The sequence below is a fragment of the Sylvia atricapilla genome, chromosome 10 (assembly GCF_009819655.1).
Source record: "Sylvia atricapilla isolate bSylAtr1 chromosome 10, bSylAtr1.pri, whole genome shotgun sequence".
Taxonomy (NCBI): domain Eukaryota; kingdom Metazoa; phylum Chordata; class Aves; order Passeriformes; family Sylviidae; genus Sylvia; species Sylvia atricapilla.
This window is the reverse complement of record NC_089149.1, coordinates 24,220,611-24,245,662: the sequence shown is the minus strand read 5'-3', so window position 1 is coordinate 24,245,662 and position 25,052 is coordinate 24,220,611. Positions and strand designations below refer to the sequence as shown.

General features: G+C 42.3%; 1 protein-coding gene across 1 annotated transcript; it reads right to left on the bottom strand.

Annotated features, from left to right (window-relative positions):
* Nucleotides 1–2,508: 2,508 nt before the first annotated feature.
* DIPK2A (divergent protein kinase domain 2A) lies at nucleotides 2,509–22,085 on the bottom strand. The gene is made up of 3 exons (XM_066326368.1): nucleotides 21,215–22,085; nucleotides 7,902–8,205; nucleotides 2,509–5,470 (listed from the first exon to the last, which is right to left on the bottom strand). Exons 1-3 carry the CDS (start codon nucleotides 21,866–21,868, stop codon nucleotides 5,139–5,141), a joined length of 1,290 nt encoding a protein of 429 aa, XP_066182465.1. The 5' UTR covers nucleotides 21,869–22,085; the 3' UTR covers nucleotides 2,509–5,138.
* Between the last annotated feature and the right edge of the window lie 2,967 nt (nucleotides 22,086–25,052).

Sequence of the window (25,052 nt, the reverse complement as noted above, 5' to 3'; positions counted from 1 at the left end):
GCAGTGCTGGGGCAGAGAGGCCCTGCCCAGGGCACAGAGACACCCCCAGCCTCTGTCTCCTTCCTGCTGCACTCACTGCTCAAGCCCCTGGATAACGCAGTCATGACATGACAAGCCTTTATAAATTCAGACAGCTGTGTCCACAAGCAAAGGATTCCTACTGGATTCTGACAAGAGCCGCTCCTGATAGCGTGTGTGGCCCTGGGGCAGGCACACACCATGGCGAGGATGTGCCATGGAACATTTCCACAGTGCTTTCACCTTTCAGACAGTGAACACCACCACACTCCACCAGCCAGCTCCTTTCCACCCAAACCCCACCTTCCTGACAGGAACAGGGAATGAGGTGACCCCAACAGTTCTACTTCAATTGCCAATTAACTATTCAGAAAAAAAGACCATGTTAGCAGAAATCTAATCCAGTCTATTTATACTATAATAGTGCTAAATTATGCTGAAAATAAACAGGTTATATAAAGATCAAACATAATTTAGTAACATCTGTATACATAATTTTAGTATTTGGCAGAGACAAAATGCCATCTCTTCTAGGACGATGTTAACAATAATCCTAATATGAAGTTTTGTATAATACCTTTGGGGAAAAAAAGTAATTAGAAAAATAATTAGGAAAATATTGTAATGGACTGCTGACAGTACCTACAAGAGACACTGGGGAGAACTGCAGGAGTATGTATAGCTGAGGACAGGAAAGAAAACAGCTGAAGGGAAAGCTATTAAACTGGTTTTATCTTCCCTGTCAAGTTCTCCTCCTTTGTAAACTAGGAAGTTTTTTTAAACAAAACATCACCACCAACAAAAATAAACACAACCAAGAACATCTAAGTCAAAGAATGTAAGAAGGTGGTCTGAGAAGGGAATGTGTTTCCCTAGCCTTTGTCAACTCTCACCTTCCTCTAAAACACATTGAGAGCTGCCAGGTGTTTGCAGATTTTGATTTTATAACAGTAAGTAAATGGAGACTTTTTTCAAGTATGTTGATACATATTAGAACTGGGTAAAAAGCAGGATGGAAATCCCAGGACTAAAATGCAGAGTGTGCTTTGCCTTATTCCTGTAACTGTGTGCTCACTGTACAAACTCCACTCCTCACTGTAAGTGTGCTGCCTGTCGATAAGGACAGCAACTCTTAGAAGTTGTTAAACCTGCTTTTTGCCTGAGCTCTAAATTTACCCTTAGGAAAGTGAGCAGGAGTGTTCTAAGCTCAACCATCTCCACATACAGTTTCTTAAATGAGTGTATCTAAATACACAATTAGAATTGCTCCCAATACTCAGCAAGAAGTGGAATAATTACGCCCATTATTGCTACTCTCATTTTCTACTGTGAGGCACTGAAGTCAGCAAGTTTCCCTTCATTCAATTCCCCAGCAATATTTCATTTTTTTTTCTCAGAATTCTGGTCCTATTTTTCCATGCCCTGTCTTGATGGAGGTAGGCCCTTCCTCTCTTAGGGAAAATGAAAACTAATTTTAAACAGCAAACAATTTTTTTAACATGCGAAACTACAAAAAAAAAAAAATCCCCACAAAATAAGGAAAGTGTTAAGTTTTCTTCTAAGGAAAACACATTTACTGGGCTCCAGGTGAAATAGCTGCATGCTGATAACTGGTACATTCTACAGAAAACCAAACATTCCTACCCCAGACTGAAAAACAAAGCTGAGAACTTTCAAGTCAAAATTAAACTGTATTCATGGTTAGCAGCAATGAAATCAAATGTTTAACTGTTTTGAGGAGTTTCAGAACTGTTTTTGGAGAAGAAATCACCCCCCAAAATAAAAATGCACTACATTTTGAAAATTTTAAAAAGTCTCCTATCCGTCACTTCTGATGATGGTGCGTTCTGTAACACTACATTCTGGTTCTACGGATACTTTAATGCATCCTAGACTGTTGCAGCAGCCCTCTTGTTAGAGGCCAGAGATGAGCCAAGACAGATTTTCTGTTTCTCACAGCATGAAAAGGGTCCTGGTTTATTCCTGACTCCAACCATTCCCTGCCTGCCTGCAGCAGCTGCTGCTGTGGGTTCCCTTGCAGCCTCTGACTGCTGGGTATCTCCTTGTAAACTCTGATTACACGTGTTAGTTTGTGGACTGACTGCAGGCTTTTCCCTGGCCAGTCTGTGACTGCAGGTTCCAACAACAGGCTCCAACTGCAGACCCACACTGACCTCACTGCAGGGATCCTCTCCACTCAGGATCATCCTCCTCCTCCTCCTCCTCCTCCTCCTCCTCCTCCTCCTCCTTCTTCTTCTTCTTCTTCTTCTTCTTCTTCATGAGCCTCTCCTTCCCTCTTCCCCAAGGCTCCTCCTCCTTCATGCTTCTCCCCTCAGCAGCCTTTTATCCCCTTTTATCCCCTTTTAGCCCACGTGTCTTTACTGGATGCAGCTGTGACTCCTCAGGGCCAAGGTCACCCCTATTCCCTTCTCCCACACTAGACTAACACAATCCTAAAAGACTTACTGGTATGACAATGAATAGATGAGATGAGGTTCTTAAAGTGTTCTTTATTAATATCATTAGAAGTTGCAGAAACAACTTTCTTGTAATATAAAGGCACAAGGGAGACAGTTTTGATAAAATATTCCAAACAAACAGTAACTTACAGTACAAAAGGACAATTTTAATGCACATACAAACCCCAAACATCTCATTCAAAAATATTTCACCATGTTCATCAATAATAATGGGCAATGACTAAAAATATAAATTGTTATTGTACAATAAATATCTGACAGGTGCAAATGGAACAAGATTTATTGCTCTCCACAATGTTTTCCCTGTAGTGTTTTTGCTGTAGTGGGGGTTTTGGGGGGTTTATTTTCCTTTCACTTCCAAGCTCCTTTTACAAGCAGCTTTAGCAACTTGTTTCTGGAGGGACTAAACCCCAAACAAAATCTAAGAGAACATTCTGACAGTTACAGAACCGTCTCATGTAGTAACCAGAACTGGCAGTGTTTGTGTCTTTCACGACTTTAACAATCATAGTCCACTCTCTCTTTGGGAAATGTGGTAGATATTTAAAAATCAACTGTAGTGGTAAGTCAAGGCTTTTATGGCAGGATGGCAGTACCTAGTCTGTTTTCTTCGAATAAGTGGATTTAATGAAGAAACGTAACATGAACATTCTCCAACAGCTCGTGCCAGGACAAGCACATAAAAATGTTCAAATGAGAGGAAAAATTAAAATTAAAAGCTGCATTGGGCATTCTAACTTCAGAAAACAAGACAAAGGACTGGGAACAAATTAAAACTACAGAGGCAATGATGACATAAAAGTGAGAATTTCAAATTCTAAAATATCCTTAATTATGGAATCTTTAAGTTGGAAAAGACCTTCAAGATCATCAAGTCCAACCGGCAACCCAGCACCACCATCACGTTCACCATTAAACTGTGTCCTCAAAATACAGTGACCTAAGAACTCAAAGAGCACTCTGCAGCTCCGTGTGGCTCCACTCTGAGCTTTGAGAAAGGAGGGCAAGTCAGTGAGTTTGCCATCTTCCTCCCTTGTAGAACAATTGCCACCAGGCTTCGAGGCAGTACAGGAGCAGCTCAGCTCTTGGAAGCAGCACACATTACTTTGCTCAGAATTAAGTTTAGCTTGTAGAAAATAGTGTTTTATAGATGCGTTTAAGAAATATTAGTGTCCTTCATTACTGTTACTAGAAGTAATATGCACACATTTCCTAAGAGTATCTTTGCATGAACAAGATTTCAGGAAAATGAAGCATAGTAGTTGTAAAAAAAAAAAAAATAAAAAGGCAAAACCAAAAACTGAGGAGAAAGCTTTCAAGTGACTTCTTATAGCAGTAACTGAGGCTTTTATAAAAACTGTGATTTATGAGAACAACTCCATATTTACACAAACCTCAACAAGTCGATTTCAATTGTACTGGGAATAGTCAAACTTAGTTCAAGAAAAGGTACCTAGAGTGAGTACAGCTTACTGGTAAACCAGAAAATGAATATTCAGAAAATTCCATTCAACGCACTTGGGAAGGATGTAAAACAAACTGCTAACTCGCTTGACATTATTCAAATTAGGGTTTTCTCTAGCATAAGTACACATAAATTTTAGAAGTTCTTCAGAAGGTAACCAAGAACCATCAATATCTGAATTTTGAAAATTATTCGTTTCATCGCAGTATAGCATTCTTTGTTTACTGTATGTTCAAAAACTAATAAACAAAACCATTTTCTTTGGCTTATACTTAAACTACACCAGATTATGATTTATTATTTTTAGTCAATCTTCTATCCCCAATTTAAATTAATATAGATCTTTTTATTATAGTGTCTTTCCAATTTTCAAATTATCTCTGTCAAAAATAAGCATTTGCTCATACCATGATTTCCTGTTAGAGCCATGTGCATATACTGGCATGAAGGGTAAATTTTGTACAATAGTTACATTAAGTGAGATTTCCAATGGCAGAACCACAGAAGACATTAAATGAATGTTACTTCGTGTGAGATTTGAGCTTATGATGATCTTAAAAAAAAAAACAAACCACAATGTCTAAGCACAGTAAAATACAGTGTAAAACCCCCTAAAATCAGACAGGAAACTCGGGAATCCTGCACTCACAGTAAGAATGTTCTGCACAGCATTAACATGAAAGCCTGTTCAGTTTGAAACAATGCAGACAGCTAGATTTACCTGGATGTAAATGCCACTTCAAGGTGTTTAAACAAACACAAAAATGAGACAATGATGTCAGCAAAAAGGCCTTTAAAACAGGCCACCAGTCTAACTTGACTTTCCAAGTAAGAACATCAGTTTCACAAAACTGTGACACTAATGCAGTTTTAGGTAAAGTACCCTTTGACACACAAGCTGTCAATTAAGCTATCACAGTCTTTTTTGACCTATTCCCTTTTAAACAGTTAGGGAGGACAGTCAATAGTAGCTCAAGTTTTAAGTCAGTAAGTACCTTGTTTGTCTGCAAAGGAACATTATACCACCATAAAATTCTATTTTTACAGTATTTAGAAAACTGATAAACTAAGGTCTTTTACTCTCTCTTTTTAACACAGGAGTCCAGATGTTCTGTTTGTCTATGTGTCTTTGCGATAGCGCTCCGGCCAGCGCCGCAGAAGGATTTCACTGCGGACTACCTCCCGTTGTTGCTGAGCTGTGCGAGGTACTCCCGGAGCTCCTTGGCGGCCTGGAACCGGCCGTACCTCTTCTTTGGGTTGGCACACTCGTCCAGCAGGGCCTCCAGCCGCCCCTCTTTGGCGATCTCGGCCGGGGGGTCGTGCAGCAGCCCCCCCGAGGTGCCCCGCCACGTGGCGTGTCTGGACAAAAGGTTCTGACAAACGGCGTAATAGTTGTGGTCCACAGTGACGCGAGCACAAAGAATCTCTTTAGAGAAGGACAGACAAGCTTCTTTATCACAGTCATCAAACTTGCTTTCGTACCACACGTCCCAGTTCTCAGGTTTATCTGCGAGGTACAAGGAGACAGGAACAGCAGTGAGAGAGGGGAGGACGAAGCCTAGGTGTGTCTGAACGCAATCAGAAGCTCAATACACAGCAAACTGGTAATATTTAAACTACAAACCAGTTTTGTTTAAACTCGGAAATGTTCGAGCCTCAGCATCTGACAGTCTGATACATCCTTCTGCTGAAATGGCCCTGGCGAAACAAAACATACGGAAAAGAAAGAAAGAGAGCAAAATAGACAGCAAAGAGAGGGCAGGGAAAAAAAGCAGCACAGTAAACACATGAGATCTACATTCACACATACCCAGGGGAAAAAATGTAGCACGAGCAAGTACAAGAGAACAACCCGGAGCCAAAGCTAAGAGGAAAAACAAACGAGCAACACGATTTATTTTAGCAACATAGATTTGGGTTCTCCAGTTGCCCAGGAAACTACTGCTGGCAAGTGGTCTACCAAACACTAAAACAGCATTACAAAGTAAATGCTAAAAACTTCTGGAAGTTTATCTTCTGTCTTACTTTTGACATGGCAGTAACCAGCAAGAATACAAAAAAGCAGATACATTACTTACAGTCTTTGAAAAAAACTAAAATTCAACAAGGCAAATGCCATTTATGTATACGTACAGACCATTCTCCCCGTCACAGCTTTTCAACTTAAAACCTGATTTACGTAAAATACCTCATGCAGTAACAATACTTAAAAGGTTTCTAAGTGTGAGCTCTTCTGTGTTCTTACTACTTTTTGTTAGAAAACTTTCAACTTAAGTTTCCAGACTGCTGCCAGCTTTGAGAAGAGGTCCTTATGGAGTTCCATAGTTTTGCACATCTCTCTTAGCAGTGTGAGGTACAAAGGAAAATTAATCTGTGCTTGGCTAGTCTCTGAGCTGACTATTGGTCATCTCATTCACGGCACACTGAGAGCCAGTTCAGGAAAAAAAAAAAGGAGCTGAAGGATGACAGCTGAAACTATGAAAACATGATGTAAGATCTGTAGAATTAACAGCAAATTCAATGTGGAAAAATAAGCCAGCAAAGGAGAATGGGAAAAAAGGGCTTCAGCAAACTCAAACATGACAGCCCACACAGAGAACAATTAGGTGTTACTGTACAGTGCAACTGGACAGAAGATACTTATTGAAATATCTAAACAGGCATAGTGACCACTCTGGACAGAGACTGTCTAATGGAACTTTCCCAAAGATCCATGAAATCAATATTACACATCAACCACAACACAAGTTTATACAAGGGCTGAGAATTTTCTCATATCCTCTTTTGTTTTCTGTGTTCTTGATTGCTAGATCATAAAGCACACCAAAACCCTGCTTGGGACAACAGATGTGACACTTGCAGCATTCAGGTCCTGCAAGGAACTCCTGCTCCTGTTCCACGTATCTATCGACATGCTCAGAGCTCATCTGGACATGTTTCTGCCCGAGCAATTCAGACATACTCCAAAAATGAAGCCTTCAGTAGTATTATTTTAAGAGGGAGGGAAAGGAAAGGGTTCTACAGTAAATGTACTGGATATTCAATATATTAAAAGGTTTCCTTGGTAGGCTTATATAGTTTTAATCTAAGCTGCTTGAGAACATATAATAGATCTTATAAAAACAAAAACCCAACCAAACAACCCCAAAACACACTTCCTTGTAGAATAGTGTGTGGACAGAAAAACACAGCCTAAAAGTTAATTCTGCAGCACAACATATGAAGCCTATTTTCAAAGCTTAAGAAAATCCATTCACCCAAAGCAAACTGGAACCACTTGGCTTGTCACCATGAACTTCTGCAGAATCCAGAGTTTCATGTTCAATATCTCCAGCTTTCCTTAAAAGCTCAAAAAGAAAATAAACCTATGTGATGCCACTTTGTCAAACACATCTCCTGATGCCACTGCATTGAGCTTTTGCAGCTGACAGAATAAAAATGAATTTGGAAACAGCACTGGAATCAGCCATTCCTTCGGTTCCATTATCACAGGGAACCAACAGGAAGCAAAGTCAGGCTATGGGACCAAGGCCAAGCAGGCACTAAAGCTGTTTGTCATTCACAGAAAGAAGAATTCCTAGACTTCCATTGTTATGCAGGTGCCTGGAAAAGACAAAAAAAAGCTCTCTCTCTTAGTTAAGGTGGACAAAACAGCCACCTTAACTATCTGTCTGTCCATCCACCTGTCCAAACACACCCAGTGCAAACACCCTCTCTTCTCAGCCCCACCTCTTCCTTTATGCAGCTTTACAGTACTTAAAAGAGTCCAGGTATGCTCAGCAGTTCACAAAATTGACAAACTGGTCAAGCTAATTAGTAGTCTAATTGCAGAAGAAAACAAATTCATTTGTTAATTAGTAGTCTAGTTGTAAAGCAAACAATATGTGTATTAAGCAACCACACATACTTTATATGTCGCAGAGAAAGAAGATACTTACTCTGTCTGATCAACCTTTTGTCTGCTACCAGAACGTTTTCTGCATCTACAATGATAACCTTCCCATCTCTTGGTCCCACTGCGAAGTTGTCAAAGCTGACATCAAGGAGGTAGAGTGCAAATTCAAAGTCATTATTTGTCAGCTGCTCAGCTATTTCCATTAACTGCCAGGCCAGATCCACTCGTTTCTCCCAGGGGGCATTGAAGTAACTCCACAGCTCCTCTCCCACGTAGTTGACAGCCACCATCCTTCCACATGCTCCCAAGTACTTTGCGAATGGCCAACCCTCGTCAGATGGAAAACTCTGTACACAAAAAAAATTTAGAATTCTTCATTAATAGAAACAGATTTTAAAAGGCTCTTCAATAAAACTTAGAAGAGAATGCTGCAAATATCCATCAACACAATAATCTGTGTATTTTTAAGTTTTGAAGGGAAAGGAAAAACAATACAAAAGTTATTTATGTGACCTAGAGGCCTTGCTGGACTAACACAGGGAAAAAGTTGGATGACCTGAAACAATATATAACCCATATCTAGCTTTCCATCTATACACTACACACACAGATATATTTACACAGACAATTTCACCAAGCATCTTTTTCTCTTGGTTTTTTTTACACGTCTGTTGTAACAATGCAAGTATTCTCTCCGTCAAAATATTTTTGCATTTGATCTTTTAATTAAAACAATTTCTTTTAATAACCTAAAGAAAAAAAAAACTCTACAGAGTGGCACCTCCTTCTCTCCACCACCTCTCCTTCCATTTTCCCAGATGATGGGCTTCCTTTGAAGTTTCTTAATTTTCTAGTATACCTTAACAGTCTATCTCTGGGTTCATTACACACAGACACATAACATTTTTATCAACAGTAAAATCTGTCTCCAACACATCCTTTCTTGCAAGTTAGCATAGGAGACTGAATAGAAATGACACACTACAAGGAATTACAAAACAAGCCACAAAACACCAGCATGCTTTTCCCAATTCAGTTGTGCTGAGTGTGGCCTCAGACTTCAAGAACAGACAAGCACTTAAAAATGGAAGAATGCTGAATGGGAATGCAACAGGAAGAAACCAGGAAAGCACTAATTTAAGAAACCCCACATTTATAGAAGTTAGCACTCTAAGAATATGTACACCAAATTTAACTAATGGGAGACACCACCATGTCCCCATGCTCCTTCCTCGTGTTCTGCCTTGCTGTGGTGTCACCAGACACCACTCATGATCAGCTCTGAAGTAATGATGCAGTGAAGGTTTCACCACAGCTGGGATGAACACCAAGGTGGGTTTCAGGATGAAGGAAAGCTTTATACCTTCGGGAACCCACAATGGCAGGAAACATCTGCTGTCAGCTGGGGAAAGAGACTGGAAGGGAACACACCACGTAGAACAGGTCTGAACTACAAAACCAGGGAAGAGGTGCCTAACATAACCAACCATCTCTATATAGTACACCTGAAGAAACTAAAATCGTAATTAATATACTAATTAACAATATTCGCCATTTTTATGGCAACAGCCATGAAGCTGCTCTCTAAGGTGATAAATCTTAGAAGACAATTTCTGGGTAAGTAACCATGTTTTTTACCATGACAAAGAACCACCTTTCTTGGCTGGGCAAAAGGACATTAGAGTCATACTAATAACAGAATAGGTTCAAAGTTTTTGACATCTCTGCATGTTTGAATTTCAACTCTATTTTTATCACATGCTCTACTCACATAATCAAAACAGGTTGTGATAAATCCTGAGGATAATACGAACTAATTTGACAGGTCTGAGAGCAGTATGGTATTTTCAAGCTGTGTCTCTCAGCAACTAAATCTACCATGCAATAGGGAAGACATTATCCAGCCTCCAGGCTTATTCACCTGCAGGATTCAGGGCAATTAATGCAGGCAGAAGTACAGCCAAATAGCCACCAGTTCGGGTCAAGTCAAGTGTCACATTCCACAGTTAAGAGGGTTTTCGGGGTTTTTTTCACCTCTTCTGTGGTTAACAAAATAACCTTCCAACAACTGAAGTATGTGCTAATTTAGTGTTCCTTACCCATTCTGAAAACACTATATAACAAAAACATGGCTGTGGCATCAATAAATGTCAGCAAAGGGGTATTTCATAAGCATTTATTGTGACTGTATTCAGTCCTAGACCAAACCAAAACAATAAGAAAATAGCTGTTGTCCCTCAAACAAAATTATTTGTTTTACCCACATCATATAAGCTTCTCTTTAAACTGGAGAGAAGTTACCTGATTAATCTCCTGATAAACACATGCTTAACTAACTTCCCCAACTGTGCATGACACTTTCATATTGCTCCATTTTATCAGCACTCAATTCAATGACGCTCAAATATTTTTATTTAAATATTACTTTGGTCCACTCCCTTCATTTTCCACAGTTTTCCTTTTTTATGCTCCAATCCTGCTCTGCTCGTGACTTCGCCTCCCTTTTCAAACACAAACTCAACCACAAACAGCTGAACCTGGCAAAGGACGTGCTACCATAGGAAGCATAGGTGTCTGTCCCTCCCGACCCAGCAAGGACACTCATTTCAATCCCCTGCACACCATTGATTTGTTAAAAAAATATGGATATTGATCTAATACCAATATCCAACTATGACGGACAAAGACTCTCTAGCAGTTTGAAGTTACAAAGTGTATGTTTATTACGACGCCGGGCAGCGTGAGGAATAGCTCCCAAATACACACCACAATTTACAGATGATCACAGGGTCTTTTTATGTACAAAAGTGTTGAATACCCAAAACACAAATGCATATTCATGACTCTGGTCCATCCCATTCCCCGCTTCGTACGGTAATTAACCAAAAAGCAATTAAGCATGCGTAGTTTGTTCTTTGAAATGGGTCAGTGGTCCTTCTTATGGGGTGGGGTCTCAAAATGATGAAGTAAGATGCGTCTTCCTCACTTTGCCTTTTTAACCTTTTAGTGTTGGTGACACCTGGATCCTGTTTTCTCAAGACTATCTGATTTATGATCACATTGTGCTCTTGGAGTCTATTGATTAAGTTGACAAGTCTCCTGATTTATCGGTTCCTTAAATCCGGCTTATGTTAAAAAAAGGAAGTTTCAATGTAAAAGGGGAGTCTACGTCAGCAATGTCTAGTTTAACTAAAGTAAAGGGAAGTCTACGTCAGCAAGTCCACGTCTACTTTAACTAAAGTCCTTAATTCTTTAAAATTAATATCTCACCATCAGGACAGCAAGGCTGGTACTTGCCAGGCTGGAGCTCCCTTGGATCAGAGCCTGACCCCTACCACAGCACCACTGTCGGGGGGGTTTCCTCACCTGAGCTTTAGGTGGTTTAAAGTCCTTGGCCCTCTAAAAAGCCCCGAGTCGCGTCCGTGTAAGAAAGCAGAGTCCTCAAGGTTTGTTTTCAGGTTTCTCGTGTTGTTTATTATTTGGTATCTCAGAATTTTCTCTGCTCCCAGCCGAGGTCTGGACAGCAGCTGGGACACGAGGTGACTGCCCCACAGATGGGACGTCCCCTAACATTTATACAGATTATTACGTACTAGTTATTTACTATTTTGTGCCAATGCCCAGTGCCCACAGCAGAAGTGACATTCTACTTTGGTCCAATCTACTCTAACTACTTTGTGCCATCACCGCCCCAGAAAATGGAGGATGAGGAAGAAGGAGAAGTACATAAGGTACCACCCAAATTCCACCATCTTGTCCCCATTTACTTCTATTCTAAAAATTCTAAGACTATTAAATTCTACATCATCTACTGTGCTAGACTACAATTTTCACATCCTGGGAGTTTGTAATTACTTCTGCAATGTTGAAAGCTTTTCCCATGGATTAAAATCAAACCCGGTGTCTCCCTGGGTTCTGTGCCAAGGTCTCCGAGCCCCCTCGACCGTCTCCACACCCCCCTGTCCAGGGCTCAAACTCCTTTCCTCAGGTCCCAGGCCATCCAAGGGGATGTCCTGGACTCCAACACACCACCTCATGGCAGGATGTGCTGCTGAGAGGAAAAGAGAAGACTCCACAGCTGGGTGCAGAAGAGGGAAGGAGCCAAGAGGACTTTTCCTTTCCAGCAGCAGCAGGGATTTATGTAATGGATTAAACTGATTTTCAAAATACTGCGTTAGTCACTGATCTTCCACACACATCTCTAATGCTTCCTGCTCTGTGTACGCTGAATTTCATTCCAGACAAGAAATTCTCGGAGCAGTTTGGTTTATTCACAAGTGCGCACCTTCGTGTTACCAGCAGAATATCTACATGCCATGCTGTAACAGATACATTTATAACGCTGTGGCAATAAAAACATCTTTCGACAACAGGAGTGCGGGGAATCCTGCCAACATCTGCACATGTACAAACAACATCTCTGCTTTGGATCCCTTCCAACTGGCATGTAACAGCCACATCTACACTTCATTACCCAAGTCAGTAGCGGAAGAAAGGGATAAAAATATGTACAAGTGCCTCATTCAGTAGTTTTTATATTCACTTGGTGAATTTGACAAGAATATTAATTGAAGTGCAGATCTCTTGTCTTTGCGAGCAGCGGTTTGTAACTTTTTGTACCCTTCTATTTTGAAAGCTGTTTTCTAAGAGGAAACTGCAGCTATCTTGACAAGGATTTTTTGGTTCATGTATTAAAATTTTGAAAGCCAGTAAGAAATTAAAACAAATTTATATGATTAATAAACATGCTTTCCATGAACAAGGTGCATTTACAAACAAAAAGCTTCTTAGATCACAGTCAAAAATCTGATTTCTGGGGAATAGTAAGTAACTTTATTTTAGGTTTTATTTTAGTAGTGTGGATATTTAATTAGATAATTTTGTACTTGAATATGCTATTTGCAGACTTAAAAATCTGCATTTGACAATCAAGGTAAAAAACTAAGCTCTTGTTCAAAACCAGAAACAGCTGTTTGACAAAAGAATCTGATTCTGATGCACCCACTCACACTCTATCTGTGAACACACACACAAATGCCATGGAAACCATAGACAATTAAACTTTTTCAACTGTTTTAAAATAAAGTACTGCACATATGAAAATCTGAAAACAGGCAGCTTAGTAAGATTCCCATCCTTAACGTTACCTTTCTGTTTTCAGACAAATATGTATAATCTTCTAACAAAAAGATGTAAAACAGTAAAGATACCAAAAACTTCTGCTAGCTCCACTCTCAGCGACAAAGCCCCAAAACATATTTTGGCTGCTCTAATTACTGTAGCTCCAAGATTTCTCTAAGCAAGGTTTAAAAACCTAAACAAACCCTGACAAAAAGACAGTGGACATAGTGTTCCTGAAAGAGTAACACTGCATTTATGCCTTTAAAAAACACACTGTGTTCTCAGAATAAAATATTAAGAATTAACTGAGCAAATTTAGCACTTCGCTGAAAACAAAACACACTATCAGTGCATTTGTCTTCCTCACTTCCATCTGTCTAAACCTGAGAAGACACACAAATGTGCCAGTGCTTTTTGTTCAGAGTTGTGAATTAGATCAGGCAGGGAAGACTCACCAGCTTGAAGCTGATAAGGCCCATTGTATTCTGCAGTAACACAAATCCCCTTTGAATTAAACACTTAAAAGAATATTAGTTTATCACAATGAAGCGTATCATTCATCCTCATAATCAAGACCAAAAAGCCAAACCACTTTAAGTAACTGACACTGAACAATTGACATTTTTGTTCTAATATACCATTAAAAACCATGCTTTTTGATTTCAAAACTATTCCAGAAGGTGCTCTATTTGTCACCTCCAATGTTTGCATAAAAATGAGTTCCAGCTCAGAAAAAGCAGCCCAGACAAAACCTGCCCAAACAAAGAGCTACAACTTAAATGTGATGAAATTTTGAAAAAGACACACAAACAGAGAGGGGACTTGTCCCCGTGGGACCCTGAGGAACTTCACAGAAAACGACACCTGACACAGAATCATCCTGCTGAACTGCATCTGCCCAGGCACAAACAGGCAGGGCAAGGAGAACTCAACTGCTCTTCCTCAAAAGGAAAGTCAGGTCTGTCTCAGAGTACTGCTGATTCTGCAGGGTAAACCAAAGCAGCACTTGTATTAGTCACAAAGGGAAATAAGCTCTGGAACCATGAAGAAGAGCTGGACAGCAGATTTCACCATGAGGCTTTTCCAATCAAAGGAGTTAGAAAGCACAGTCTAAACTCCTTTTGTCAGGAATTGATCTGCAATCTGGAAGATATGTATTCAAATGTTTTTCTGAATGCTAGTGAGTAAAAACCGTGTAATTCTCAACTCTATGCCACACCATTTGCCATTTACCTAGAACTCCCACAGAAGTTACACATACACAGCCTACACACACAGCGTGCACAATGGATTTCACTGAGTACTCCAGGTATTCATTGGTTCCCAATGAAACCTTTTTTTTTTAATTTATTTGACTTTTGTTCAAGTTTGACTACATTTCAACCAGTAACTACATACAATTCATGCCAACAAGAGGTTCACGCCTGGCTTAATTGACACACTATAGAACAAAAACACACAAAACTCTAAATACTCAGCTGAAGATGAACATTTCAGCTGCAAAAGTTATATTTCACAATGTCAGCAGAGATATGCCTCTTTTCCAAATAAATAAATGAACGATGATTAAATTCGAGAGCCACAGTAAAGCAAATTTAATGTCATTATTGGTTGCCACCTATTGAAATTGGTTTGTAGTTCATAAATGATTTTTTAGATTCAATTTGCAACAGATGAAAATAATCACTGTATAGTTACTTCTCATCAGTAATGAGCCTGGAATACATCACTATAAAGGAGTCTTAGCAGAGATGGTCTTATTTTAAAGCTACTTTGCAAAACTGGAGTCTAAAACAAAGCCTCAATTACTTAATTCAGGGAAGTAACACAAAACTCCCCCTTTACATCTGACATACCAGAACATCAGTATTGCAAGGTTTCTAATGTGGGGTAACAATTTTTTTTTTCTGCTACTGAAAACTGCAAGAGTGAGAATTTCTCAAGAGAATTTCTATTTAAGTCTGTATAGTGACTTCCCAGCAGCCTTTAAATTCAGACAGTCATTCATCATAACAGACACCCCACAATAACTTCAAGAATTTCTCCACTATTTTAAAATATCCCTTATAATTCACCCTACATGTTTTCACTCTAGGGAATTTTCACTACAAAAGAAGGATGGAAATAGTTTTGATAACTTAAGGAACATAATTAAATATGACAGTTAACATGACAAGTACAAGCCAGTTCTGGTCTAACATGTACAGTCATATGTCACTGCAAAAAATGACTCTTCAGTTTTCAATACAACCACACCAATGGAACACTTTTGTAACATGAGGCCACTCAATTTTAATTCAACAGAGAACAATTTCTCGTTCCTTTTTAAAAGGTTTCCAATGGAAAATCAGTCTATCAAAATCTTAATATCTGTATGAGCCAGGACTTAAATAACACAAGTCCACCCAAGGACAAACCTGGTAGTGCAGGTAACCACTTTAAATCCACGACTTGGTTTATGGCATCAGAATTATGGAACAGAAACACCAAATCCAGTCATGAAGAAAGTTTAAAAAGTACCAAGTATTAAAACTAACTTGCCATTCTACATTCTACCACGTATTTAGAATAGAACTACAGAAAATAACTTTTGATTAGAAGAGTGTGTACAATAAGAGAGAAAAAGAGGAATTTGCCCATTTACTTCTTATATATAGATCAGCAAAAAGATTCTGTGAACCCTTGGCTGAATTGCTACTTTCAGTGAATTCTGTGCAAGAAATTGTTTCAAATTGATCAGTTAAAGTTTTAATCTGTTTACCAGATGTCAACTATTGCTCTTCCCATAACAAAACCAAACAGAAAGTCCAACAATGACATGTAGAGAAACCAGAAGAATTTTAGGTTACGTGGCAACAGACTGTTCATGCAGAGTAATTATACTAAGAATAGAGATACAGCTGTTGGGTTTGTTTTGGTTTGCTTTTTCCCCCCCACAAGGAACAAGAATTATCAGAAGCTGTGAGAAAAATAAAGTCATTAAGCCTAAGCACTTAGAAAGCTCAAACCATATTTGAGGGAAGGGGCAATGATTTACAGAGTCTATTAAAAATGCAGAAACACTGCTATTTGGCACATAGAGATTGGTATTTCTCTTAAGAGTCAGAGAAATAAAAGTCCTTGAGACTTGCAATTTACATACAAGATACAAATGTTCAGCATCATTCTTTGAACAGTGCTCATTTAAACACGTTGTTAAAAACTACAGCTTGAGACAAAGTTACATTAATGCACTCTGGATTTAATTGACAGATACCTTCGATAGTTTGAAAAACTCTTCATTACACACAAGCCTTTTATTTTAACTGCGAAGTATGTGAGCAAATTTCAAGTTTGCTTTGTGTGCTGGTCTAAGTTTTTCCACAGTAGCTGGTATGGGTGAGTGTTTTGGATTTGTGCTGGAAATGGCATTGGAAATGGAGGGATGTTTTGGTCATTGCTGAGCAGTGATTATGCGGAGCCAAGGCAGTGGTGGGGCACAAAGAGCTTGGAGGGGACACGGCCAGGACAGCTGACCCCAGCTGATCCAAGGGATTTTACATTCCATATGGCATCGTGATCAGCATGTGAAGCTGGGGGAAGGAGAAGAAAGAAGGGGGGGCCACATCCAGAGTGACAGCATTTGTCTTCCCAAGTCACCATTCCACGGAACGGAGCCCTGCTGTCCTGGCCATGGCCGGGCACCTGCCTGCCCATGGGGATTCTGAAGGAATCCCTTGTTTGGCTTGGCTTTCTTACACCCACAAGTTTTCTCCCAGTTCTCTTCCCCATGGCAGAGTGAGGGGAGAGAGCTGTGGGGCTGAGCTCCCAGCTGGAGCTAAACCACTGACGTGCTTAGTGTTACTGACCATGAAAACAAAGCAAAGGCAACGTTTTCATATGGCACCTGGCAATACTGTAAACCAAGACCACAGCCAACACAAAGTCAAGAGTTGGTTGCAAGACCAGCTCTAGATGCACTTTTGCCAAAACAATTTATAAATCTTGTATTTCAGTTTTGCCAGTACAGATGTAAACTGTCTTTTCAGGTAAGCTCAAGATCTTAGAGGAGAAATACAACCACCTTACTGAGAAACAGCTTTCTTATCTAGAAACAATTTCTTATTTCAGCAGTCTTGAGTCACACTGTGCTTTCTCCAACTCCCAGGACAAGGATTCGGGGAACTGTTGTTTTATAGTGTTTAAGTACAAAACTCAAAAATCTCTCACTGGCAAAATGTGTCAGACACCACGTGGCTGCACACCATGGCTCACAGCAGGGCAGCTGCAGTGGCAGGACAGCAGCAGCTCAGGAACTGTCATCCAAGGCTGGCCACAGCACCTCCAAAGAGGAAATCTGGCATCAGTGCAGGAGCTCTATGAAAAACAAGGTATCGCACCTTTCAGTTCTATTAACTGCAAGTTTATGTTCCAGCTTGCAAATGAAGATAAAAAATTAAACAAGTTACTTGATAAAGCTGAGTAACATCCACTATTTAAGCAGATATCCCTGTTGAAAATATTGCAAAAAACTTTCTCCACTGCATCTATTTTACAAGTAGAAGCTGGTGGTTTATAGAAAGTCAAAGGACAAGGATAACTCCACTTATGTCCACAATGTTTCTATGAATTGTGCAAAGAGTGAACAGTCACACTGCACTCAGTCTCCAATTCAAGTTATTTTTTCAATTTTTCTATTTATTCCCAAGGCAACTTCAGCCAACTTAACTTTGCAAGTGTTTGATGCACACCATCATCACACTCAGTCAGAAACAGGATGCCATGCATAGATCCTATCCTCCAGGTGATTCCCATTTAAAACACTGTTTACCATTAAAGGAGTTGAAACAGCAGCAAGTTTCTTGTTGCTATTGTTCAAATAAGCTGTTCATGCCTATATGAAATAATTTAGATGTAGCATTTTAATTACAAACCTGACCTTATTTTACTAAAAAATACTCACCTTTATTGCAGAAAAGAACTATTAGGAGGGGAGATGAAAAAATCGAAACCTATCAGAAGTTAAATCTTTAGCATGTAAACTCTTTGGTTCAAATGAGAATTCAGATGAAAATTGTGAAAGAATTTAATTTTTGACTAGTTTAGCAAGATTCTACAGAAGAAAAATTAGTATTTTAGTAACCAAAAAAAAAAAAAAGTAAACTGTACTTGAACAATACTGCAGCTGTCATTCCATGTGCTTAACAAAGTAAACTGGGAAAAGGGACTGAGTTCTTCCCTGAGTACATCTACACAATAAATAAATTAAAGAAGGTTAACAAGAAAGTTATAAAAAACACAAATAGTGAGTTAGGATTACAATATGTAATCTATACTGAACTGTGCAGTGTTTTACTTTCTATACAAATCCCTGAACAGTAATACCATCCTATGGGTTAAAGCCCTGCCTGAAAAATTCTCAGAGCAGAAGCTGTAAATCACTTGTGACAATGCTGTTCACAAGCAACACCACTTCAGGAATAATCCACACTCCACATATGCAGAGGCTTCATGGTAAAATCCCAGTAAAATCTGATGAAAAGCCTCATAATCCACAGATTGCTGGCTCTTGTGGACAACAACAGTGAATTTTCTATTATAAATTAAAGACCAAGCTTTGAATTCCTACTATATTGCCTGTTTACATTTGTCTATAACACTATTAAGCAGCACAGAACTTGCATGGACTGTACACCAAGAGTCCAGACATTACCTCCACTTCTAAACCAAAACTGCTATGAATAACAATGCTCAGCCACTGTAGCATTCCACGACAGGCTCCAGGCAAAAACAAGCAATATTTTTCCTTGTGCCCTCTGGTGACAGACAGCACGAGTTAAACGCATCAATTTATTGATTGCTTTATTTTAAATTAAAATCTGATTCTTCATACAACATCATGCAGGGTTGTTTTTTTTTTCTTGGAAGCTGCTGATTTTTAAAACAAGCCTAAAAGTTTCATTTCCCTAGCACTACCTGTCTTCATCAGTACTACAGAAACTACACCATAAAATGTTTTACAGATGTTATGTACAAACACAAACAACCTTCTCAGTAGTCAGTGATCAGCTCTAGAAAGTAACCACCTCTCAGAGTGTCCAGCTTGTTGCCGTTCCAAGAGCAGCAGAGCACAGAATTACCCATTCCTTACGTGTTTCTCAGCTGGAGACTAAACCTGGAGTACTATGGAATGGGAAGAGCTCATAGAGATTCATGTATTTTACATACTTCATTCCAATTTGAGGGAAGGTCTTCAAACCTTGAGTACCCAAAAACCAAAGTTAATTAACACTCTTCTGGAGAAACCACCAGGAGTGTTTAAGGACACAAAGCTGACCTGAACCTCCCCAGAAATATTGTCCAAGATATGCCTAAAGATCAAAGTTTACAAGACCCTATGAAACACTTTTGATCTGTTAAAAGGTGACAGACTTGCTTTACCTCACTCTGAGCTGGTAAAGGCTGCTTCACTTCCCACGAATTTGACCTGCTCTGCTCTCAGCTGCGCCCTTATTGAGATAAAAGTCGAGCAGCGTACTCAAGTCCACCCAAGATTTTCTTCTCTTCAACAGATTTGCCTGGCAATCTCAGGACTCATCTACAGTTCAACAAGAAGCTGAAAGGAATCAAGGCTCCTACTGAACCCACCGCGCACCATTTGTGATCCAGCCCAAGTGCCACAAGTGTGCCGTGCCCTTTGTCTGTAAAGAATTATGGAGAAACAGAGCTGTTCTCTGGCCATCGAGGTCTACACCCAATATGCTGGAACCACTGTTTAAAACCAAAAAAGTAGATTGTATGAAACACAGCCAAAGCAAACCACTGCTCAAAGAATTTCCGAATATACTCAGCAGACTGAAGCAGTTTTGATTTTCCTACTAAAGTGGAGTTTCCCTCTCACTGCGCCCAGGAGGAACTTCACAGCAAAATGGGACATCTACTGTATCCTCAAGTCTGCTGAGAAGCAAAGTGGAAACACACTCTGAAAACAAAACTAAAGAGCTGTACACGGAGAGACTGAAGGGCAGAAGGCATACTACTGAAAAACGTATTTGTAATTAAGTTCATAAACTGATTTTCTAGAAATTAGCCAGTAGGCAAACTTTCTGGAGGGTAAAGCCTGCAGCACTGCTTTTTGAGCATTTCTTGGCCTCTCAGTAGAGAAACAGCAGATGTTAATAGTAATCACGAGGTAGTGTTTTCAAAACACACTTGCAAATATTATTTTAATCATACGTTGGATAAAGGCAGCGACAGTTCAGTAGTTAGACAAAACAGTTTTGATTCCAAACCTACATGCTAAAGGCACACTTGGGAGTTCTCTTGATAATGCTAAAAACCAAAATGCAAAGCTCCCCATCTAAATAGATATGTAATAGAAACAACCGAGTGGTGCCACAGAATAGAGGTTTCCTACGCATTTTTCACCTAAAAATTCACGTAACATATTAAAGCACAAATTTCAGGTGTGTGCACATAACCCATCTCCCGAATTAGAGGCTACAGAACATGTAATCGCCGAAAAGAGAACACTGTTCATTTATTTGCCAGTCTATTTTCAGGCTACAAATACCTATCTCTAATTTTTACCAGCACTAACTATATTTAGCTCACATTAAGAACATGACAGAGCACATGAGTCAGTTTCTGTCAAGGAAAGCACAACAGCACCGCAGCACAGTGTCCACGCACTCCCTCTTAAACCAGACCCTAAGGAATGGATCACGAGCACCCAGAGCTGCCTGGGAACGTGCACTCCCTCTTAAACCAGACCCTAAGGAATGAATCACGGGCACCCAGAGCTGCCTGGGAACGTGTGAATCGCGGAGCACCGACACCGAACGGCGAACGGCACAAGTCAGCGGAGCATCAGCCTCCAGCACCGACCCGCACGCTGCTGCTCGGTCCCCAGCGGGACGGGGACGAACTTCAGACCCCGAGGAGGGCGGCAAATCGGCAAAACACACGCAGTCTCTGAGGGAGGAAGGACGGAGGAGAGCCGATCAGGCTGAGCGAACTAAAAGAACGCCTCCTGCCCGGAGGCAGGGACCGGGACCCTGCGCTCAGCCCGGCCTGCCGGTGCCCGGGCAGCACTCAGCGGGGCACGGAGCCGGCGGCGCGATGCGGCGGGTCCGGGGCCAGCCGCCCGGGAGCCCCGCAGGCACGGGGAAAGGCAGCAAGGGCCACGCCGCCCAGGCTCCCGCCGGGACCGGCAGCACCGGGAGCGCCCGCCCGGGCACCGCCGGCCGCGCTCACCTGCAGCACCAGCGGCTCGGGGTTGAAGGCGAGGGTGATGAGGAGCTGCATGCGCTCCGAGTCCTTTAGGTTGCGCAGCAGGAAGCTGCCCGAGTCCTTGGTCTCGGCGTAGCGGCGCACCAGGCGGTCGAGCAGGCGCTGCGAGGGGCAGTGCACCAGGTCGGACCAGCCCTCCACGGCGCCGGGGGTGAGCAGCCGCACGTCGCCGTTCAGGCTGGCGAACTCGGTGGCGGGCAGCGCCTGCAGCAGGTCGCAGCGGCCCCTGCCGGTGGCGCGGCGGCAGATCTTGGTGTCGATGTCGGCGAGCTCCTGCGCCGAGCCCAGGCGCTTCAGCACGACGCGGCGGGATCCCTCGCGGGGCTCCCCGTACCGCGCGAAGTACACGTTCTTCACGTTGAAGAAGTCCAGCAGGCGCAGGCGGCCCCAGCTCTCCAGCCGCAGCTGCCCGTTGAGGAACTTGCGGCACCAGCTGGTGCCCCAGCAGGCCGGGCACTTATTGAGCTGCAGGAAGCGCCGCTCCGACAGCTCGTTGCGCTGCAGCGAGGCCAGCAGCGAGTGCGTGTTCAGCACCAGCGCCGCCGCCAGGCTGCCCAGCACCGCCAGCTTCACGTAGCGGTACAGCCGCCCCAACTTCAGCGACACCAGCCGCAGCATCGTCCCGGGCCGCGCCGGGCCCCCCGCCCTCCGCCGAGCTCGCCGCCCGCCCCGGCCGCAGCGCGGCTCCGGCTCCGATAAACTGCCCGCCTCGCCGCCCGCCCGATAAAAGGCGGCCAAGTTACTGAGGGGCCGGCGGGGAGGGGGAGGGCAGGGGACGGGGGGGCGGCGCCTGCCGCGCGCGGGCCCGGGCGGACCCGCCCCCGGGGAGGGGCTCCGCCGCCGCCGCCGCCGCCGCCGCCGCCGCCGAGCCCCCCCCGCCCCGGGAGGCTCCTCCCCCGCCCGCCGCCGGACACGCCCCCGGGGGCGGAGCCTTAGCGCCAGCGCCGCCGGCGATTGGCTGGGCGTGACGCGGCCCAGTCGGTGCGGCCCCGCCCCATCCCGGAGTCGGGGCGGGGCCTCACGCGCGCGGGGGCGGGGCGCGGCGCCCTTCCCGCCCCCTGGCCCCCGGAGCCCGGGCCGCTGTGGGAGGGGGCGCGCCGCCATGTTGCGTGTGGCTGTGGGCGCCTTGGCCGTGCGTGTCCCCTCAGCAGCGCTCGCCCGGTGCCCGCGGAAACCGCCCTGCCCGAGGCCGGCCCGGGCCGGCCGTGCTGCCCCAGCAGTGTCCGCCGTCCCCCGTGTCCCTGCCCGCCCCTGGCCCGCCGCCTCCCGGCTTGGCTTGCTGTGCCACCGGATAGGTGCTCTCTTTCCCAGTGCTGGGAAGGGGCGGTTCGTGTGTCTCGTTTCACCTGACCCTTTACTCCTGCCGCTCTGAAATGCGTTCACGCTGTCCCCGCTGCGGGCAGGAGAGCCGGCCGGTCTCCGTGCCGAGGAGTGCCGTGCTGTGGGGCGGCGGCCGCTGAGGGCTGTCCCCGGGCCACCGCCGCTCCGGGAAAACAACGCGCCACGGAGGAACAGAGACTAAGGAAAGGGGTGGAAGCCTTGATCTCGTCTGACACCTTGCTCTCACAACTTAAAGACACTTCATATTGTGAGAAGTAACCCCCTTTATTACCTGTTCAGTCCCAAAAGTACAGTAGGGTCGTTGGGAAAGAAGTGTAGCAGAGTGCATAATTTCCAGTTATTTTATATGCACTATACAAAAATTTAGGTGCTTAGTACCTAGAATATTTGTCATAAATCTGTCTTTTTATGCTGGCATGTAATGATATCCCTATGTAGTGTGTTTGACATTTCCATGTCTAGTCTAAAATATTTCTCATACTGAGATTTGTGACTGACTGTATCTGTTTCAATACGCCTTGTTAAATGGTAGGGTCAAAACATTCCATCAGCAAATTCTGGTCTACAAAGCAGTGGGTTTATTACAAAATAAGTACATACATAAATATATATTATCTCCCTTAATTCAAGTCTGCATTAGGGGATGCACTGCTTGATGCCGTATTTCAAAAAATCATAATTGATACTGAAAGATGAACTGGGTTTTTTTCTGCATAGAAACTCCAAACTCACTAGCTAAATATGTTTGGTCTTTACATGTTGGTAGTGGGTTTTTTTTTCATCTAACAATATCTAGCCTGTATGTTATTAAATCACTAACAAATCCAAATATAAACAAATATACTGAATTAATGTTTATTTTCTGCATTGCTTTTTTTCTCAAGCTTTCTCATTTGCTCATTTATAGGGAAACAGCTTGATCCTTCTGAACACGAACGGAACATTTTAATCTTTCCTAGATGAAAACATTTTAAAGTACAAAGAATCGTTTAAATAGTTTAATGCGCTCTTTCAACAATGTGTTCTTAAAGCATTTGACATTGCAAATTCATAAGCAAATAAATCTCCTGTTTCTAAATAGATCAGAAAACTTGTTTTGTGGCTATTTCTGGTTTCACTGGCATTCACTGGAGACCGTGAGGGTTGTTTGTGAGGGATAAGGGAAGGTGGAGGCTGCCTTTCTACACTTGTCTTTAGCTTGGTTTCTCAGATTTACGAATTTTGGGTAAAGAAAAAAAGGAGACTGAAGGAAAAATGCAACCATTTGGACAACTAAAATGTGTGGATAAAAAAAGTTGAGGCAAAGTTGGAAAGAAAAAGCAAAGGAGGGGGACCAACTGAGTAAAAAATAGTTCATTTTGAAAGAATGACAGATATATCTTGTAGTTTTAAAAAGCTTGATTGTGAATGATCCATTTCAAAGTGCAGGGGGATGCAAAGTACACTAGATAATGCAAAATAATCTAGATAATGCATTATAATGCATGCATTTCCTGTCTTTCTAGAGTTGCCACCTTCTGACTAGCCTTCGAAACCAACTACAGCAGTTTTCCTGTGAAGACTTCATTATCTATGACAGTGTAATTCATCAAAGCTTGCAGTGACTGGGATGCAAACACAGGCCAGCAGTGGAGTGCCAGTGCAGAGGTTCTCTGATCTGCAGCAGCTTCTCACAAGGGGCTGGGCTGTAGCACAGCAACAGGGTCTCAGTTTGCTGTCTTATGTGAAGGGCCATTCCAACTATTATCTAATATTGCTGCTTCCATCCTGGGATTTTTCACACCTCCTGTAACAATGGTGTGTTGGAATTTTATTCAAGTGGACGTGATATATGCCCACTGTTTTCAGAGACATCGAGATGCCTCGTGGTGATCACAGGCTCTACAGCTGCAGAGATGTCCCACACAACATTAAATTATCTACAATATTGATTTGAAAGAAGACTTGAATAGATCCAGGCCTCCATAATGAGAAAGCAAACAACTGCTCAGAATTTAAACAGTTTAGAAAGAAAAGATAATCCAGCAGCTCTGCTGAAAGGTCTGATTACAGACTCTCCCTTATTAGGGCACTTCACTCTGAGCTCTTATTTCAAACTACAGAATAAGCAGCTGTTCAAAATGGCAGCCTTCCCAAAATCCTTGCAGATACTGCAAAAGAGTTTGTACTATCTTTTTTTCCTTAATTGTCTATACACACTTATTCCCACACCAAATCACCAAATCACATTGCCACTTTCAGAATAGAGATCTCTGTCCCTTCAGCCAGGCAGCTCTGAAAGATGTGCTGGGAAGAACAATTCGAAGTTTGCACCTTTCTACCCCAGAGTTTACATATTTATGTTCACATGCATCACTGACCACATATACATAGTTCAGAAGCCTGTGTCCCAGCAAGGGCTGCACTGGGCGTGCCTGACATTTCTGAATATTTTCCCTTTTTATGTTTGGGGGATACATTC

Coding starts and splice junctions, on each gene's coding strand:
- DIPK2A (XM_066326368.1), bottom strand. CDS start 21,868: ATGCTGCGGCTGGTGTCGCTGAAGTTGGGGCGGCTGTACCGCTACGTG. Junction 8,206..21,214: donor CCGAGCCGCTGGTGCTGCAG/GTGAGCGCGGCC, acceptor TTTTGTGTACAG/AGTTTTCCATCTGACGAGGG. Junction 5,471..7,901: donor CAAAAGGTTGATCAGACAGA/GTAAGTATCTTC, acceptor TGTACCTCGCAG/ATAAACCTGAGAACTGGGAC.